Source organism: Lathamus discolor, chromosome 1 (assembly GCF_037157495.1).
Source record: "Lathamus discolor isolate bLatDis1 chromosome 1, bLatDis1.hap1, whole genome shotgun sequence".
Classification (NCBI taxonomy): domain Eukaryota; kingdom Metazoa; phylum Chordata; class Aves; order Psittaciformes; family Psittacidae; genus Lathamus; species Lathamus discolor.
The window spans coordinates 7,411,120-7,430,329 of NC_088884.1; the positions used below are offsets into that span (position 1 = coordinate 7,411,120).

General features: G+C 43.7%; 1 protein-coding gene and 1 long non-coding RNA gene across 4 annotated transcripts in view; both read right to left on the minus strand.

Annotated features, from left to right (window-relative positions):
* Positions 1–296: 296 nt before the first annotated feature.
* LOC136006837 (uncharacterized) lies at positions 297–15,075 on the minus strand. The gene is made up of 3 exons (XR_010609278.1): positions 15,007–15,075; positions 512–920; positions 297–357 (listed from the first exon to the last, which is right to left on the minus strand). It is a non-coding gene; the product is annotated as an uncharacterized LOC136006837 (long non-coding RNA).
* Positions 15,076–15,808: 733 nt separating this feature from the next.
* MSRB3 (methionine sulfoxide reductase B3) overlaps positions 15,809–19,210 on the minus strand; it is an 85,300-nt gene continuing 81,898 nt past the window's right edge. For all 3 annotated transcript variants that reach the window (XM_065681430.1, XM_065681356.1, XM_065681263.1), the window contains exon 7: positions 15,809–18,555. In XM_065681430.1, the coding sequence (XP_065537502.1) occupies positions 18,391–18,555 (165 nt within the window). In that variant the 3' untranslated portion in view covers positions 15,809–18,390. The remainder of the gene's footprint in view (positions 18,556–19,210) is intronic.

A 19,210-nucleotide genomic window follows, 5' to 3' on the forward strand; every position in this document is an offset into this window, starting at 1 on the left:
TTTTACTTGGCTTTACAGGCCTGATCCTGTCCCACTGAACATGATGGGAGGTCAGTTATCAAGCCATAGGGGGCAAGATAAAGCTCTATATGAGTTGCTATTTTTTACTCTTAAAGTTAGTCTTATTGGGCTCAGCCCAACTTCAGCTGAAGTCAATGAAAAGACTCCTGCTGACTTTAATGGGAGTTGGATTGGCCCTATTGTCCTTTGTTGAGTAAAGTAATTTTAAAAGGTCAGGAGGTGAATTAAAAGAAAAAGAAACAACTACATCGATAAGCTTTGTCCAACGTGCTCACCTTATAGAGAAGAAGTGTTGTCTTAGCTGGTGAGAGTAGTTCAAACTAGTCCTTGTAGACTCTGGCAAGGATAACAAAGTATGGTTTTACTCAAAAAAACAAGTGGAAATGAAAATTGCCAAGTTCTGATTTAATGATCTCCCAGTGGCTTCTATCTGCTCAATTTACAAATAAAACAGACACCAAAGCTAAAGCCTAATCTCGATGAAACCAACCTTGTTCTAGTGCAATTCCACTGACTTTAATGTATTTCTTCTTGATGCTTCAGTGGATTTCTTCTTGGTTGACACTGGTGGGAGAGCTAAATTAAGATGATGTGGTTTTCATTGCTATGGCTACAGTTCAATTTGGACTATGGACATCTTGCTCTGCTTTCAGTCTGGTCACTCCTCCATCTGCAGCTAAAGCAATCTGGTAGCTGAAGTGGCAGGGGGAAGAACGTGGAGGAGGGTTCACTGATGAATCTGTTGATGGTGTAAAGATGAGCGAGGCGCAGCTGATTTTCCAAATGCTGGCTTGGCTCGGAAGGAAACCGAAGATACAAAGGAGAGAGGAAACCTACAGCGTGTTTTCCAATTGCACTGTGTGAACCTTCTGGGGTTTGACTTGTACTCCGGTCCTCTCCTGCTCCAACAAAGCAGACCACAGGTTTTATCACGATATTCAGCAGATAAAACTATCACATGAAAAGATGTTACTTTTACACAATACCTTTTCAGAGTCCAGTAGCATCATAAATTACAGACCCATCTCCCTCCAAACAGCTCTTGTGCATTAGCTGTCAGAAGAGGCTGTTGGCAATCAGCTTCACAATTTATCTTATTTTTCCAGATTATCCCTCTTCCAGGATGTATTTTAGGATCTAAAGAGCACAGACCGTGCTGAATTTCTTGGGAAATGGCTAAAGGAGTTTGGTTTTGATTTCTTTGCATTGTCCTTGCTAAAGGTTTCATGCTGTGAAATTCAGATAGCCCGCTCTGGTAAAGGCAGTAGCAAGAGGAAAATGAAAATTGAAGTGTATCCCCCTCCCCGCACTGTATTGCCCTTTTATAGATTAAAAAAAATAAAATCTCTACCAAGCTGAGATGAATCAGAGCCATCTTTCTAGCAGATGGTTAAAACTAAAGGGAGAGGAGGATGGCTTCACTGGGCTAATCCAAGAAAGGGAGAAGCCCTCTGAGCAGTTCCCTTTCCAGGCAGGTTAACAGCAGGCTCTGACCATCAATGAACTAACCCTTTCCTCCAACCTCGCCTCCCGCTGGGCAGGAATTCAATGCATGAGCAGAGGTCAGTGTTAATGCCATCTTGCTAAAGGCATCCAGCTTTCATTCACAAAACAAACCACTTTACTGGCTTTAGAGGGAAAAGGAAGTAGCCCAGGAGCAAAAATGCGCAAAGATTTTCTATTAAGTGAGAATCAGTTTACGGGATAATACCAGTCGCAAAAGGGTCGAATCAAACATTGATATAATATATCCTTAGAGGAGCAGCTTAGTGAGAATCAAGGAAAGATTACTTTGCCCACATCTAAGCTCAATGGCACACTTACACAAATAAGATGAGAAACTACAGCTGCAGTGAACACTTGTGCTGCCTGCTGCAGTTTACAGAACAAACATTTGGGATCTATCTGGCTAATCATGATATATTTTTCATGTGATCATCTGTTTATGCTTCTTTGGTTTATATTTCTTGGGACTGGGCTGCATGCCAAGGGGCTGGGGGCTGGAGTCAGCAAACCCCCCCAGTCCTGTGGGACCCTCGGCAGGACCCTCGGCCACAGCTGCTCCAGCCCCACATGGGAACAGGCCCCCCCAGCTCCTCCTGCCCATCCCTGAGGATGAAGCATGCTTGGAGTTACGTGGCTTAACCCCTCCCTTTCTTGCACTGGGGCTGTGGACTGGGCATGCATACATAAGGACATATGCTGTTTAGTGCACATTTTAACATACCTCCCCCCTATCCCCCCAACGGTGCCCTTGAGTAGCTCAGTCGTGCTTTTCTGACACCCTGGGTGTCTACCTGGTGCCCGTCCATAGCCCCACAGCCTGCTCACACCCCAGGGCCCAGGGCTGATTCCTGCCCACCCTGGACCACAACCAGCAGGACCAGGCTGGCCCAATCAGGGGCTGGCTCAGGTCAAGTCACTGGTGGTGCTGCTCATGCCCATCACAGCCCTCATGGCCTCCATACACCAGACCTGGTGGGTGCTCCTCTCCAAATCTATGGCTACTTTGATAATCAGGTCACCCAAGCTGAAGAAACAAAATCAGGGTGAGATTTCGGCTAAGCAGCTTTTACCATGCGGGCAAGAGGCTGGCTGCATGTGAGTTCTTCCGTTTCTCTCCCACAGAGGGAGCACAGCTTGTCCATAAAACACCGACACAGATGGACTTCTGTAGTCATTGCAAAATCAAGAGGTTAAAGGAACTGGAAAATAGCTCCAAATAGGTAAATGATGGACTATACCCCCGGCTCAAGGCAAAGATGATTTTCAGAAGTGTCACTGCTGCTTCTCAGCCTCCAGTTGTGACGCAGCAAAAAGGGGTTTCCTCAACATTGCAGCACTACTGTCATATGTTGGCAACAATGAGGGTTCGGAGCAGCACCTTAGGATGGTTCTAGTTCTGGCAAAGGAGCAAGCAGCTTTGAGTGGCTTTGGAGGATATGAAACCTCCCTGCAAGCACAGCTTTGTGTGTGGAGCCAAGGAAACCACGCCAAGGAGAAGGAAATGCAGAATGAATCTGCGTAAGGCCACAAACCTGTTGCTCCCCGGTGTGAGTCATACTGTGTCTTGATTACTCTGCTGATGGTCACTGAAGCTATGCACTTTCCTGATTAAGAGGCAAATAAATAATACCGTGTTGCTTCTCTCTTCTCCACCAGCTGTCCCGCAGCAGCAGTGCAGCCCAGGCCCCGTGTCATATGGCAGATCCAGTCTCAGAAGGAGCACAGCTGGCTCCAGCCTCCGGGCACTTCAGACCTGAGCCATTTGGGGCTCTTTAGAGCTCTTTCACGCCTGGGGTCCCACACGCAGGGTCCCACTCAACCTACAAAGCAGTCGGGTTGTGTTTCTGGTTGGCAGTGAGGAGCCCTGTGGTTTTTAAACTGTTCAGCTCCAGTTCCCAGCTACATCTGCGTTCGTGCAATGCTCCTGAAAGACTCCTGCTGCCTGGAATGTGGGAAGGGGTGAGAAAAAGCCAGGAGGACCTTGAAGGCACGCACGAGGCACCTCTGTCCCCTTGGCATTCCCAGCCTGCAACCACATCCTCTTGAGCCATAACCTCAGCAGCTCTACCAGCAGTAGAAGACCACAGGATTGCTGCACAAGCAGCCCTCCACAGGGAAGACACTGGGGCAGGGGGCAAAGGCTGCGGTGTGGTTGTGCCATGTCTCCCCATGGAGGTGCTCACCCCACCTCAGCCAGGCCTGGGGCTCATGGGGTTGCTGGCTCTTCCAGATAAGACCTTGGCTGGGACCTTGCCCTTTACCACAACAGAGGCTGGAAATGCCGTGGGTCCTCCTGCACACACAGACACTGTTGTGGTCTGGCATACAACAACAGGCGCTGTTATGCCGTGCGTGCTATCCCAACAGAAGATGAGCTTTTTGCGGGATGGATATCACCTCAGTTCCCAGAAAGCTGTACGCCAAACCTGTCTTATCTCCTCTGAATCCTGGCAGGATGTGAGCCATCACACGCAGAGAACGGCTCTTCCTACCACGCCATCACTGGGGAAAAGACTGTGGAAGTCCAAGTGCATTGCAGCCTGCTCATCTGGAGAGAAATGCATCTGTGCTTTTTGAATGCTTCGGAGCCGAAAGCAGCTCCCACACAGCTGGGCACAATGAAGGACAAGTGCCTGCAAGCCTGACTCCCAGGGCTCCGCAACCTCCATGGTTCCTGGCAAACCCTGAAAGGGCAGTGCTGCACATGGGACTGTCAGGCAAAACAGCAGGATGGTAAATTCCTGGCTGAAAAGAGACTGAAATGCATGAGCATTTCTCTGTGCAGTCTCTACCTCCCTAAAAATGCTTACTTTGCTCCTTGTGCTTCCCCTCTATTTCCTTCCTTTCCGTTTCACACCACTAATACGTTATGCATAGACTAGCAATGAAACCAAAGAGATGAAAATACAGTCTTGGCAGCAATAGCTCTCAAATTGTTCTAGGAAGAGAAGAGTAAGGTAAGATGGGTGGCTAAGGGAAGGCAGCAGTGCACTTATCTGGTTGGTTGGTCCCCACAGAGAAGCCCAAGTGTGATGGGATCATCCTTCTTTATATCCCCATGCCATAGCACTTAACTCTGTAAGAATACCTTCCAGATGCCATGCATCCGTGAAGCCACACAATCAACTCTTTGCAATCAATTGACACCAACATTACTGGTACGTGTGGCCATACAGTGTGGGCAATGAGTAAGACAAAGAGGTGCAGTAAGGGGCATGCTGGATGTCAGGAAGAAGTCCCCCTCAATGCTGGATGTCCCAGCTCATACATTGCTGTACTGAAATTCTTCATCATGTTTGAAGTGGTTCACACAGTGTTAAATCCTTTTCCTTGTTGTTCACGAGCATCATGAGTCTTTTGGACAGAGCCTGGAGGCCTTTTCCCTGCACGGAACATGTTCAGTCCCAAAAAGGCGTTGGGGATGGCTGAGCGAGAATACAGCTGGCTGCCAGAGAGGCCAGTGGTTGTTGTGCTGGCATTTTTTCCTTTCACCAGTCATTTTTAGGCAACCCAGGATGTTCCCTTCTTTCCAATCTTGATGTATAAGTACAAGTCCCAGACTGCTTAATATCCTGGGTGTTGAGGGAATTTCAGATTCCTGCAGTGGGACAGTATGTCTACAGAAACTGTAGTATTTGAGAGACTCTGTAATACTTGAGTGGATTCAAATTGTCTCTTTCTTTTTACAATGGCACTGTGGGAAAGCACAAATCATCACATATCTCATGATTGCCATGAATGGGATTTTTTTTTGGGGGGGGGGGGAATGATTTCACTGTGATCTGTCCTCATAATTTTTTATTTAACTCTACATTCCTCAGTTCAGCTCTACTTAAATGAGAAGTAGACCCTTGTGTGAGGAACAGCTCTTGGAAGAGATGGTCCCTGGGAGACTGCATGTTCTGGTGGCCTCATTTTATAGGATGGCGACTGATATCCGCCAGTGTCTGGAAACACCAAGTCTATTCATACAAGAAGTAAATCTCGTGAAATACAGGCTTTCATGGCTCATCTCATAAAGGTGAACGTTTTTTATATCATATTGCACACTGGGAAATAAAAAGCAAACTGCACTGACAGGATGCATTGACAGTGCCCTTTCTACAGCAGAATTTTACGTGTTTTCCAGAGTCTTTAATTCTCTTACTTCAGAGTCCCCTTCACTGTGGATTTATGATATGTTTCCTGCCTCCCTCCTCCTCATCTGTTCTTCCATCTCTCTTACTACTTTAAAGTGACATGTTAACACATATCCATGTGATGAAAGCGAGCACAGAGCTCCGGGCCCGACAGAGAGTGTTTCTTTGCAGCTTGGTGACCCTGGACCAGTCAACGCACCCTATGTCTGAGTGCAAATGCAAGCGGACAGGCAAAGGGGTGCCCGCCTGGCAGGGAAAGGCCTTGAACCGGGAAGTGGAAACACTCAGCCTATGTGGAGCAGGCAAGATAATACTCTTTTTCAGCTGCTTGGATGCCTACTTTGGGGCTCCTGGGTGAGAAGTAAAACTCTCACTGCTGTTAAGACAGAGCCCATGACGGCAGCAGTGTGACGGTCTCCTCTGCAAGAGTTATCCTCTGTGACTGCTGCTATTCACCATAGGTGTACTCGCCTTAAAAACCCAAAGCCACCCTGCCACCCACCAGCGCTGTCACCATTGACACACATCCCCTTCTGCAATCTCCCTCCTCACCCTTCCTCTAAGCCCAGGCAGCACCCACTTGCTCAACCTTGAGTAGCAGGGGAGTAAGGACAGCACCCAGTGACAGGAATTAAGGGGCTCCTCTGCATGGTCATGCATATCCAGGAACTAAAGCAAGGGCAGAAAGTAAAAGGTTCCCCACTCTCCCCATTACTGCCTGCCTGACCTCAGATGGTTCGTGACTGCTTTTGTGCCTTAGTTTTCTCCTACATAAAAGATATGTCTTGAGCATCAGTGATCACTGGTCCCACAGAAACAGCAGCACGCGGCAAGTCACTGCCTTTGCCCTCTGCTCTCTTTTGAAGAATTTTAAGGGATGCATTTATTTACCTTTGAAATGATGTGGCTGCTTCCTGAAGCTTTAAAGAGGCTGCACGCAGCCTGGCTACATCCTCATAGGGAAATTTCTTGCTCCTGGTCAGTACAACCGTAAGTTAAATCTCAGGTGTTCTCTGTGTAAATGTGGAGCTACACCTAAAAACACCTTATGGTGCAGAGTCTGGAGTTTCTTTATCCTGTAATCACCACATTCAAGATGCCAATGCTATGTAATATTACAGCTGTTAAGGCCCTTTTCACTGCCACTAGAGTAAAGGAGGAGTATTTTCACTATGCTTTTCAAGTATTTCTGCAAAAATATATAGATCTGCTTTTTGATCTACTTGTAAAAGCCCTGCAAGAAGGTGTCCCTAAGGATGCTAGTTTTTTTCCAGTGTTTGTATGACTCTTAGAGCTTGCTATCTATTGAGATTAGCAAGGTGACAATTTTTAAAGAGGGTCCAGGAAAATCATTACCAAATTCCTGAGCTGCGCCCTTCCGCACCTTTGCGAAGCAACAAGCATTGGATTAGTTCAAATATAAATCTGTTGATAAAAACAGTTCAAAGGAAGGCTGGCACAGAACTCACCAGCAGCCCGTAACATTCTGCAGCACTGAGTCCCACAGGATAACTCCGTGTTGTACAGAAAGGTTCTGTCTCTTGCTTTCACTAACCCTCCTGTCTGGAAATTTCACCAGGTCCCTTGTGAACTGCTGTCCCCTACCCATCTTCTCAGCATCATCTTACAGTAACCTGATCATCCGTCAGGACATTCTGGACACAGACAAAGAAGCAAGATTTGAGAGCTGAAGTCTCACTTAGACAACCGCATACACAGGAAGCAGCCATTCATCTGGAAGTGTGAGAACAAAACCCACTGTACACAGCGAGATGTCATTTGTGTGATTTCTCAGTGTACCTCATCTGTCCCCCTACCCCAGGCACTGTTTGCCACCATTTCCCCTGGTCTAAGGGTTTTTGGGGGCAGGCTCCTTAACTCAGGTTAACCCCCTGACCTAGAAAACACCAGTCCTCTTCAATACTATAGCTCTGCTCTCAGATATGTGTGAACTGTGCTTGGACAAGGGGCAATGGGTGTAAACTGGAACATAGGAAGTTCCACGTTAACATCAGGAAGAACTTCTTTACTGTAAGAGTGACAGAGCACTGGAACAGGTTGCCCAGGGGGGTTGTGGAGTCTCCTACACTGGAGATATTCAAGGCCCGCCTGGACAAGTTCCTGTGTGATGTACTGTAGGTTACCCTGCTCTTGCAGGGGGGTTGGACTAGATGATCTTTTTAGGTCCCTTCCAACCCTTGGGATTCTGTGATTCTGTGAGTTCAGCATATTAGAAAACCAAAGGGAGTGGGACCACCTCTGATTCCAAAGAAGTGTCACAGGAGTCCTGCCACCATCAAAAGTCATCTGCTCCCAGCCCTCACCTCTGAGTTTGCAGGCACACAGTGCATATAGAGCCTCTCCTCTCCCAACCCCGGACACAGCTGCTAGTACTCTGCTGCTTAGCTTCAGTCTTTGTCTTCTCGTGTTTTCTGCTGCATATTCATGGTACCAAAAGACCAAGGATAAACCCTAAAGTCTGTGAGGTGGCCAGTCTGCTTGAAACCTTTTAAGTGCATCAAGGCAGTTGTCACAGTTTCACCCACCACCCTCCTCTCTTCTCCTCCTCTCCTCTCACCATCTCTGCTTCATCCTCCACCTTGTTCCCCCAGACAACTCTGGGAGCAAATCACAGGGTCACAGAGCATATAGCACTGTGAAGCTGTTTGCAGTATAAGGCCCTCAGGAGTGAAAAGTGATCTTTTTGGCACATGCAGCTGAGCAGTCTCAAACAAATGTGCTCTGCAATATTGCTCATACAAATGGCACAGTGCTGTAGAGGCATGGAGGAACCATTCTGCAATAAGCTGTCAGAGAAACTCTGCAGGAAAGAAAATGCACAACAGCTCCCAGCTGCCCTGGGCTACAGGCATCAAACCTACAAGCAGCCTTGCTGACACTATAATTGTCCGCAAGTAAGGTAGTCTGAATGGCACCCTTTGAATCACAGACTTTCATGTCTCTGGCACATGGAAAAGCAGACATCAACAGATGATGAATATAGTGAGAATTGTATTCTAATTGGAAATAAGACGTATATTACCATGTACTGGATCAAATAACATGAAGGATTAAAATGGCTGTGCTGAATAATTGAGATCCCAGTTGTATAATTTTTCCTATCATTTTAAAGTTATGCCACGGAACCAGCAATATTCCACTAATAAAAAAAGGTTGCTCATAAAAAGGAAAAATATCAAAGAGTGAATAGGAACACAAGAGAGAGAATTTCCCCACTCCTCATGCTTCTGTGTGTGCAAGTACTACTTAGAAAGAATTGGCAAGACTTGATTTGATAACCCGAGTAACAGCCACATCCAATTGTAAATTGGGGGTTCAAACCAGAAATATTTTGGCTGTTTAAGCCAACTCCATCTGAAGGGATTGCATTCTAAACCTAGGTGTGAGTAAACAGATTCCTTCCTACTGGGGCTGTTTGTCCCCAGTACCACACAGAGCAAGAAGCTATAACCATCTGCACATTCGAAGCCTCAGCATCGTATTACTAGTAGCTTGAAATTTAGACTACAGCCTCTTTTTAAAAGATAGCATTTTTCCAGAAATGTTTATTTTAAGTTTAGAGCTGTTATTGTTATTTCTTCTCAGTGGTGCAAAAGTCCAGTTGGAAGAGTTTTCTTTCCTCTGCATTGAGGTTGAAAATTCCTGGAAAGCCATGACAATATTCAGCATTCATGATTACACAGACAGACATATTTCATGAAAATTGCATAGGCTTTTAATACTGGATTATGAATGAGCTCTAATGTTGAAATTATATTAGATTGAATTTCAGAACGTATTTAACATATTTCCATACAGCAACCTTGGGATGTCTTTTCAATAACAGTGATTATTACAGGCAGGCTGTTTTTTATGAAAACATTTGTTCAAGGTGGACAAGGCTTCCTGAAAAATGTTGTACATCTTTATGGCTGACATTTTAGTTGTTTTGAATTAACTTTTTTCACAGCCAGAATGAAACGTTTCACCATATAATTCTTCATGCATGTCTTCAAACAAACTTGGAGGCTTTGCCATGAATTTTCTAAGCTGTAATACAATCTCAGCCATGAAAACGCTTTGTGAGCTGGAGGTGAGCATTCTGTCCCAAGTTATTCTGGTACTCTCAAAATATGAATATTCTTAGCTAATGTCTGTCTTTTAAAAGCAGTGGTTGCCTCAGCTGATTCAAAGGCATCTCTTAAGCATCATCTTTTACAGGCCTCTTACAGCTGACTGTTGCACCAATGGATCTCGGTAAGGACAAGCTGTTTGAGTGGTATAGAGTTCAGATTCTGATTTGCATAATGGCAAACGCATTTTGATTAAGCATCACCCAGGACAGTGCATGCATTTGGAAAGCAGAAGGTGGTGCCTCGCCTTTAGGATCTGCCTGTAGGAGCGGTTTCCATGCCCGTCCTCATGGCACAGCTCAAGGATGGTTCCCTGGACCAGTGGCTCAGCTCTGCCATTTTGTCCCTTTTAATTCCTTTACAAAAAGCAGTAGAGTTCATATTTTCTTTTTTTCTGGAACACCAGTGGTTTAAACTGCAGTTAATTTCAGAAACGTATCTACTAGGCAAGGCCCAAGGTAATGGAACATGCCTTTGGCAAGTGATGTGGTTCCCTCCTAGGGTTTCTGGACTTGCTTCTCCATATTCATTCGCTGCCATCAGGAGTGCCGGGACTATTACATTACACTGATGCTGCATCCTATTTGCCTCTTATACGCATTAGTGTCAATCGGAAGTAACGCTACAGAAAACACTTAGTTTTACCAGTGTCAGGCACTGAAAGTCTTTCCCTCAGTTTGATAGCTCTCATTCATCTAAGGAGAAAAGAGATGTGTGTTTCCTACACTGGTGGCATAACTGCTCCCCTCACTTGAATACTGCTGGAAGAAATGTGTATTTTCAGGGCTAAAACAGTAATCCATTCACAGCACGCTTCTGAAACCGACCCTATTTTATTCACCTCTCTTAAATGGTCAAAACTGTGTAACTGGATGCCACAGGCTCTATGCTCCTAACACCTAATAGAGATTCTTTGAAGGGATGTTTTGAAGACATTTGAAATAGGAAGCTCTGTGCCCTATCCTCACTGCTGTTGTGAAACGCTAGGTAAGTCCACATAGATGTGGATTTTTATTGCAGTTTAACATTTAATCTAAACATGATTTTGCTGGTTAAGAATGGGCTGAATCATCTAAAACTGACTTTTATTTTTGCCCTCTAACATGACCCGTGGAATGTATCTACTAAATAAACGTCAACAGGAAACAAATATTTTCACAAAGGGAAAGTAGCTACCTATGGCAATTTTGGCTTGTGGTGAAAAGCTAGGGTCAAAAATGATAAAAAAGAAATCCACATACAGAAAGTCACATTTTAAAACAGTGTTAGATACTCAGGCATGGCCACTCAGCTACGGATGGAAACGGCTGGAGACACATGGTTTCTCCAGAATGGATTCAATAATGGGTAGGAGACCTTGCGTTTTCAGCCTAGTTGTCCTACTACATGATGAGTCCTGTACTCTGAGAAGAAGGGAGCTTGGCCAGTTAGCAAGGAGAAGCCAAACTGTGCATGCTGCTTGATCAGTCCAAGCCTGTGATACAGTTCAGAAGGGAGCAAAACTATATATAAAAGCACCTCCATCTGTACTAATAGTAGGAACCTTTCACACTGTTTTTTTTTTCTTGCCACTCCATATCAACTCCTCAAAGATTCATTTCTTCTCATTTTCCACCAAACACCTAGAAGGAAATCTGACTCATAGAAATCTCCATAGCCTAAATAGTTGGCCCATTTGAAAGATAAAATAAAATACCCCAAGGGAGGAGGAAAACTGACCATTCCACTTGGCATCTGGGTATAGGAAAAGCGCTGCTCTACTATGACCAAAATGCTTGTAGATGCAACCCACTACTGGGCACTGCCTCAGCCTTTCAAGAAATTACTTTCCACTGTAAACACTGAAAGCAGTCAGTGCAAAATATTTATTCCTCTCATCTGAGGTTGTCCCACATGCTTAGAGGTATTTGAGTTCATAAGTGAGAATACCAAATATCATTCCTGTTGCATGTATGTCAGTCAGCTCTTGGACGCCCTCCCTCTATGTCATGGTGTCAGTAAGGATGAGTGAAGGTGCCCTTTGGCCAGACTGCTGTTTGTTTTAAAACACTAGATTTGGGTGTTGCTAAAAGCACCTCCTACCACGGATGTCCTTGTTTTCCAAAGTAAACAGCCTGTGGCGTCTTGTGACCTGCACAGCCCTGAGTGTCTGACCTTGAAAAACAAAAAATATTTTATTTGAACAGAAAAATCTGCAGTCTAAATTACTTGAGACACTGCTTTCCTTCCTCAGCAGGATGCTGGAATGCCCAGGCTTCAGTAGGAGTTGCTTACATGCCACAGATACACACAGGAACGTATTTGCTCTCTAATGATATATTGGGCAAAGGTTTTGAGTTGGCAGGCTACTAAAAGCCCCAGCCAAACAAAGATAAAATTGTAATTCATCAACAGAGGATACTGAATTCATGGTCACTGGTGACTGCTGAGGCTGGTGGTAGCCGAAAGCTGAAGTCGACAACATGGAAACAACAAATTCTAGAGATTGCTTAGGATTTTCTCAGCTTTACTAAAACAGACAAAAAAAAAAAAAAAAGCTCTTCAGATTTTGTTTTCCTAAAACTGTTTCAAATTAGGAACAAGATAAAATGTTCAGCTTCCTCAAAATCCTGCACAACAGGGCTCAGGCAGCAAAGGCGTATGAAAACACTGTGATCGCAAGTATCTTCCCCAGCCTGTAAAGGAAGGTGCGAAAACAGAGCAATAGCAATGTGTTACTTAATTGTCCTGAATTAAATGTGGTCTTGGTGGAAATCGGTATCATTTCAAGGGAACACGATGGGCAAACAGGAAGCAGCAAAATGCAAATTCCTCTTTCCCCTTCCCCACCCTTCTGCTGCCCTTCCATCTTCTGACAGCTCTCTGGATAAAAACCGACTGCTCTTAGAGCAAGGAACTCAATCTCCTCTCCAGCTGCAGCACCGCCAAGGCTCTCAGGGATACTGCCACAGTGATTTCAGTGACAAGGTACCAGCACCAACTAATTTCACAAAAAAACCCTCAGTGAAGTTAAGAAATCCCCAGGGGTGCTGGTTGGTACAGGCCCAGGCCAAATGTGGTGTTCTGGAGGTGAAAGGATCTCTATACTATTACAGATCTTCTAAGTTTCCCAGTCCCAAGGGTGGGCTTTCATGGGAAGAAAAACCTGTTTCAGATCACAGCAGATATTTTCTTCACTGCCCAGCAGATATACCTGAGGATGTTCTCCAGATGTTTGCATCTGTATGAAACATACAATAATAAAGCTGTAAACTGGAGGAGGCAATACCTGGACGGAAAGAAGAAGGGCTTTAGGGCAGCCTCGAAAAACATCAGAATTAACTAGCCTGCACACAAAAATCATCCTGTCCATTTAATAGGATGATAAAAGACATATTTTCTTTTTTTTTCCAAAGAATTGCTACTTTTTCTAGCAAAGTGGCCACTCACCATGTCATGGTTCTTGTACTGCAGTAGGTGAGAGCTTGTATTTTGTGGAACAGATAATCCTTCCGCTTAAGCAGACAAGAAATGGGAAGTATGGGGTCTAAGACAAGGTGAAGCTGCAGTTCAGACAGTTTTCAGGCTACAACGTAAGGAAAATAACAATATTCCACTGTCTGGAATGCCAGCTATTGAAAAACAGAAGAGAAGAAAATCCTTGCAGCAACTGAAAATGGAGGAATGGAAAAGATCTGTTGCATTAAGGCAGTAAAATTTCCTGGCTAAAAGAAGTTAGACCAAGGTATCATCTGGACTAAAACAAAAAAGAACACCGAATGAGAATGTGTTGGCTGAAGCATCTGCAGAGCGAAATGCCTTCAGTGTTTGCAAGATGTCTAATAAGAGGTGAATAAAACAGGAGTTCAAAACTGGAAGCCTCTTCTCCTTTCTTTTCTGGAATTGCTTCTCTTTTTCTGCTGGTGTGTGTTGGCTAAGCAAAAGGTCTGAGGAGGTTGGCTACAGGTCCTAGGAGGTCTCTGGGGAGGGTTTCTGAGTATACTATTCCTGCTTAATTTGCGCTGCTCAGGCTAGTCCTGATCCCCAAAACAGGTGGACATAACTGAGATCTTTTTGCTTCATGCATTGAATATTACACCGGTGGCCTGCATAAGAATTTCAGAATGACACATGCCTACACTGCTTGGACTTTGGCTATTTCAGTGATTTCAGTGATTGCGGACTGTGTGGAAGTATTATCTTGCACTTTGTTAAAAAAAGTGACTGTAGAAATAATACAGTTGCTGACTGCTGTCATGGCTTTGATCTGAGGCCCTGTGGTGTGTGACTTCTCTTTATAACAACACGGGAGCAAGCCAGACTGGAATGCAGCAATTCACATATGCAGGTCTAAACATTTTTGCAGGTTTATTGTGGGACCTGTAGGTGGCCTCATTTTAATAGTCAATAAACCAAGAACTATTAGTTCAGCTTGCCAATGAACTAAGCAATGTTTTGTCTTATTCTACTGAATTTGGAAGCTGATGAATTTGCTTCTAGTGCCATTGAACACTCTGCCATTTGTTCTGCAAACAAGTGGGTACAAAGCACACTGATTTTAATTCGGGAAAGTGTGGACATCTGTTTTGTTTTCATCCTTAAATTCCTTCAAGGGTGGGAAGAGAGAGAGCATGATCTTGAAACTCTGAGTGAGGACCAGAAAAGTAGCCTCTAGCCATGTATTTCACATCCCCTCCCAAACCACAGGTGATGGAGCAGGGGATGGCGACATTAACCACAGACATTTTGTAACATACTGAAGAATAACAAAAATTAATATACTTCACATATTCTGTTAGAGAAGTTCTAAGCTCACAGCTTATAAAATTCAGTTGGGTAAATGAGGCTAAGTGAATTAGGACTGACATATTTCAGTACAATAAATAGAGTACCAACACATCCATGGCATCATGTTTATAACAACACGTTCTTCACTGTCACCTCAACAGAAATACTGACTTATCATGTTGTCTTATTTAACTGCACCATTTTGGGGCTGAGGAAGAAGAGGAAATACAGTGGAGCACAACTAGGGCCATAGAAAGTTCTGCCTTTGTCAGCGGTTGAGAGGGCTGAAAGGTCTCATGGCCCATGCTAGTATGGGCAAGTCCTACCCTGTGGGTCACTATTATCACTATCTTGTGTTGGGCCATCGGAGGCAAGTTGTGTACTTCAGTTTTATGTTCCCTTTATCCTGAGAGATGACAGAGCCTTCAGACAGCACTCACCTGCAAGTGAAAATAAGAGGCCAAGGCATTATTTCACAAGAAGCTCCCTCTCCTTTCTCAGAGTGATGTCTTTGCTGCATAAATCCAGATGTCAGCCAACCACCATCCACATGGGGAATACATGCTACAGCCACTGTGGTAAGGCCTGTTTTAACCTGTTTGCGTACACACAATGGGGTTTTTTTTAGTGTATGAGAGCTGATTGAGCTTGTGAAAAGGCTTATTTTTAAGGTGCCTTAAATCTACGAAAGCCATATAGCTACAATGATCAGAGAATCACAGTGGTTCATTAACTTACCGTGTGTTCTCACCCTGCTGCAATGGCTTTTCCCACCCTGTGGCCAGGGCATTAACCTGCTGTCTGCGGGCATTCCAAACCTGCATCCTTGAAGATGAGACCTTGATAGAAACCAACTTTCCAGGCAAATTCCTCCACTGCAGGCTGAGCCTGGGCACTGCTGGGCTCCTACAGCATGTCTGCAACTCACCACAACGCACACCCCATTGTTTGGAAGCAGCAGAAATGTCTACTAAACAAAAGTTGAGCCATTCTCTAAACATTTTTCCCCTCTATTGGGCCTGGGTGCTTGCTTGTCTCAAAAGCAGGTAAGTATATGGACACCTTGTTCCCTGCAGTGCTGGGCCCTGGCAGAAATCTGATGGAGATGAAGTGCTGAGTATATAATATCCACAGTAAGTTAAGCAAAGTAAAAGCAGTTCTCTAAGAAGTGCTACAGCTAGGGGTGCAAAAACCTGACATAAACCCAGATAAACCCAGATACAGAAGGAAGAGGAGCAGAAATATTTATAAAGAAATTTATTTTATATTTGTGTACAACAAATATATGAAATTTAATTTGAAAAATGTATATACGATTTCTTCAAAGTATTGAACCCTCTTAAGGAAAGGTTTTAGTTATTAAAAAGGTACCGAAGGCTAAAATTATACTTGGATAATATACGCGTGTGTATGTATATATATATAAAAACCATGTGCAATTTTATATATATATATAGTATATATAAATAACATGTGTGACTTACATGATATTTTAAGGTACGCTATTTAAACATCTGAGTAACAACAGAGATATTATAAAATACAGTTTGCTATTACTACAGAGTTTGCATTCAGTTTTTATAAGCATCCAGACAGTGCAAAATTTAAACATATAGAAATATTCTCCTATTATTCTATACGCTGTGCTCAGCTCAGTTTCCTCTGTCATGATCATAACCAGACTGAATCAAATTTGGAGGGTTCAATACTAGCCCTTACTAGGATCTTCTAAGAGCAGTAAAAGGAAATCTGTCTTACCTTGCACTGCACTGCGGTACAGTTTGCATACAAGAGAGAACAATGCATTTCCTATGTTAAATCATCTAACTCCCAGAGATCACATACACCTCACCATATTGACTCATTTCATTGCACTCCATATCCTGTAAAAATAAATCTCCTGTAGGACAGCATACATTACTGAATACTGAAGTTTAAGTAATATATTTCTTTAACATAAGGCAGGAATATACTGAAATTTGATAACACTTCAACAGCAATCTGGAATTAAACAATGTATATGTACCACATTTTTATAGATGCTGCCTTCTTTCTGTGTATGTCAGAAAACATAGTAGGGAAAACCTATTTTTATTTAAATAACAACAGGGATAAAAGCAGTCCTTTGAGAAGAAATTGCTAAAAATCAATGGGATCAGAAGAAACTCAACCGCCTTGAAACACCAAAGGTCAGTGTGTATAACCTCTCCTGCAGCCAATGAGCAATTCCTTGCATGATATGTGGGGGAATACTCATGTGAGTAGGTGCTCGCTACAGTAGAGCCCGAGTGTTTTAGCTTTAAGTATTTATCATCTTTATTTGCATCTGTTAAGGTATTGGACGCTTTTTTCATATCTTGCCAAAAAAAGGCAATTCTGATCATTCTGTACGCTGTTACAGTAGCTTTAACTGAAGGATGTTTGTATTTTAGGTAATACATTTATTATCACTGACATAAAAAACCCAACCCTCCTTCCACAAAACTCAGTGGTTGCTTTGCTCCTACTAGAAACAAAATTGGATCCAAATATCTTAGGCATAAAGTTTGCTAATAGAAGTAAATACTATATTCATGAAGTCTCTCAATGCTTAAAGGCAAAGTGGTGTTAGCAAATACTATATAGTATAACTTAAAGAACAATATTATGCACAGTTCTAGACAAACTGTTATTCAACAGAATGCAAAAGCAGCTGTGAAAAACATCTTATGGGACAGCAAATTTTGCTACATGAAAATTTCTGGAGCTCTGACAGGCTTTTTTCCAATACTTTTCTTACACCAACCGCTTCACTCATGTCCTGCACCACAACTGCACAAATTAAAGGCTGTGGCTTTGTAGGCAGTACGCATCCGGACCAGCTAATCTTTAAAACTGAATACTTCAGGAGGGTCTCCCTCTTTCTGCCACATTCATTTCTAAACTCCATTTTAGCAGAAACTGTTGTGTTTCTGAATCCTTGTAGCAACCGACAAGATAAAGAGCTGAGTGTCATCCCTCATTTACTTCACTTTTCAAGTTTATCTCTGAACTTGTCCATATAATTACCCCCTGCAGATTTCAGCTTTAATTCAGGTTTGAGTTACAATTGCTGAACAGGCCTCACAAAAAGACAAAGCCTCATTAGTTACCCACAGAAGTGAGCCTTACTAGGCAAAACCTTTATTTAAATACCAAATCAAGGGGAAAAATAGATGCTCAGACAATGTTTACATCCTTTCAACCACACCCTTGAAGTTTTGGCAGTGAATTAGCCAAAGGATGGGCTTTACATCTCATCCATCTCTCTCAGTTGGGAAGGAACAGCCATAACTACAAGTTTCTGCAGGGTGCGGCTGATGCTGGGAAATGGCTGAATATATATGACCAAAGGCTGCATGCCTCGCAAGTCAGAACAAAGCAGAGATGTGCTAGGAATTGAGGATTTTCTTATGCCCAGAAGTTTCCCATAGACTGGAGATAAACACAAGTCCCATCTCCCACAGAAAAAGGAACAGTCCTCAAACCTAGAGTAACGCAGCACTAAGAAGAAACTAATAACTAATGATGCCAAAGCCTCTTAATTTAAGGATTCCCCAAAGCAATCTCAAAGAAAAGAAAGGAAAAGAAAATCTGTGGAGTCAGTCAACACATTTTTCAATCCAATTATATAGTAAATGCACCAGCAGGCAAGGCCTCAGTTTTGGAAAGGAGAGGAAGAAGGATGGTGCAAAATGTTTTCATTCATTTAAACATTCTCAGGATATAAGGGAGCAGGCAACTTAGAAAGCATTCCTTGTAAGCTGTGTGGGATCTGCACAGTTTTCTGCAGGCCTTGCTCCGTCCTACAGCTCAGCTTTGCCTGTTTGGGCAGGACTGCTGTTACCACTGCCTTCTCCGGCGTTGTTCTTGTCTGCTGGCTTGAAAGATAACGAAGCAGAGTTTGTGCAGTACCGTTTGCCAGTTGGGCGAGGTCCATCGTCAAAAATATGCCCCAGGTGAGCACCACACTGAAACAAAATACAATAGAGTATCACTGTGTCTCTGTGCAGCTTGATGGCATCACCGTGGTGTTAAGCAATGACTAGCAACAGCTCCCAAGGAAGAACATTGGTGCCTACATTGCCCTTTCAAGTGGGATTTACAACCTACATTTCTTTACAAGAGCGATCCAGGAAGATGATCTTCTGAGATACCACAGGCGCCTAAGACTTCAAGCCCAAATTTCCTGGGTGTTTCCCCTAGTGCCACTGCGCATGTTTGGTTGGGCTGCTATTTCTGAGAAGCTGCCTGTCTCTGTAATGATCTCCTGGCAGTAGCTCAGTTAAAAACTGCGAATTTTAACTCAGAGTTAAAACCACTGTGAGTGGTGAGGGCAGCATCACCCACATTTCACTTACTGCTGTGTAAGAAAGGGGCAGCCTGAGCTCTGGGCTCTCCTCAGCCTGCAGCCATCTGCTATCCCCCTTAGCAAGAAAGCACTAAACCCCTTGGTGATCCTGACAACAACATAAAGCAGTGAAGATATTATTGGAGTATGCCATTATACTAATGTTTTGGGTATTTTTTCTTTCCACAGCCTGGCACTCTTCTGAGTATCAAGACTCTTCCGGTAAAACCCACATTTGCTCCTCAGCCCTAAAGGGGATGGACTTCATCCACTAC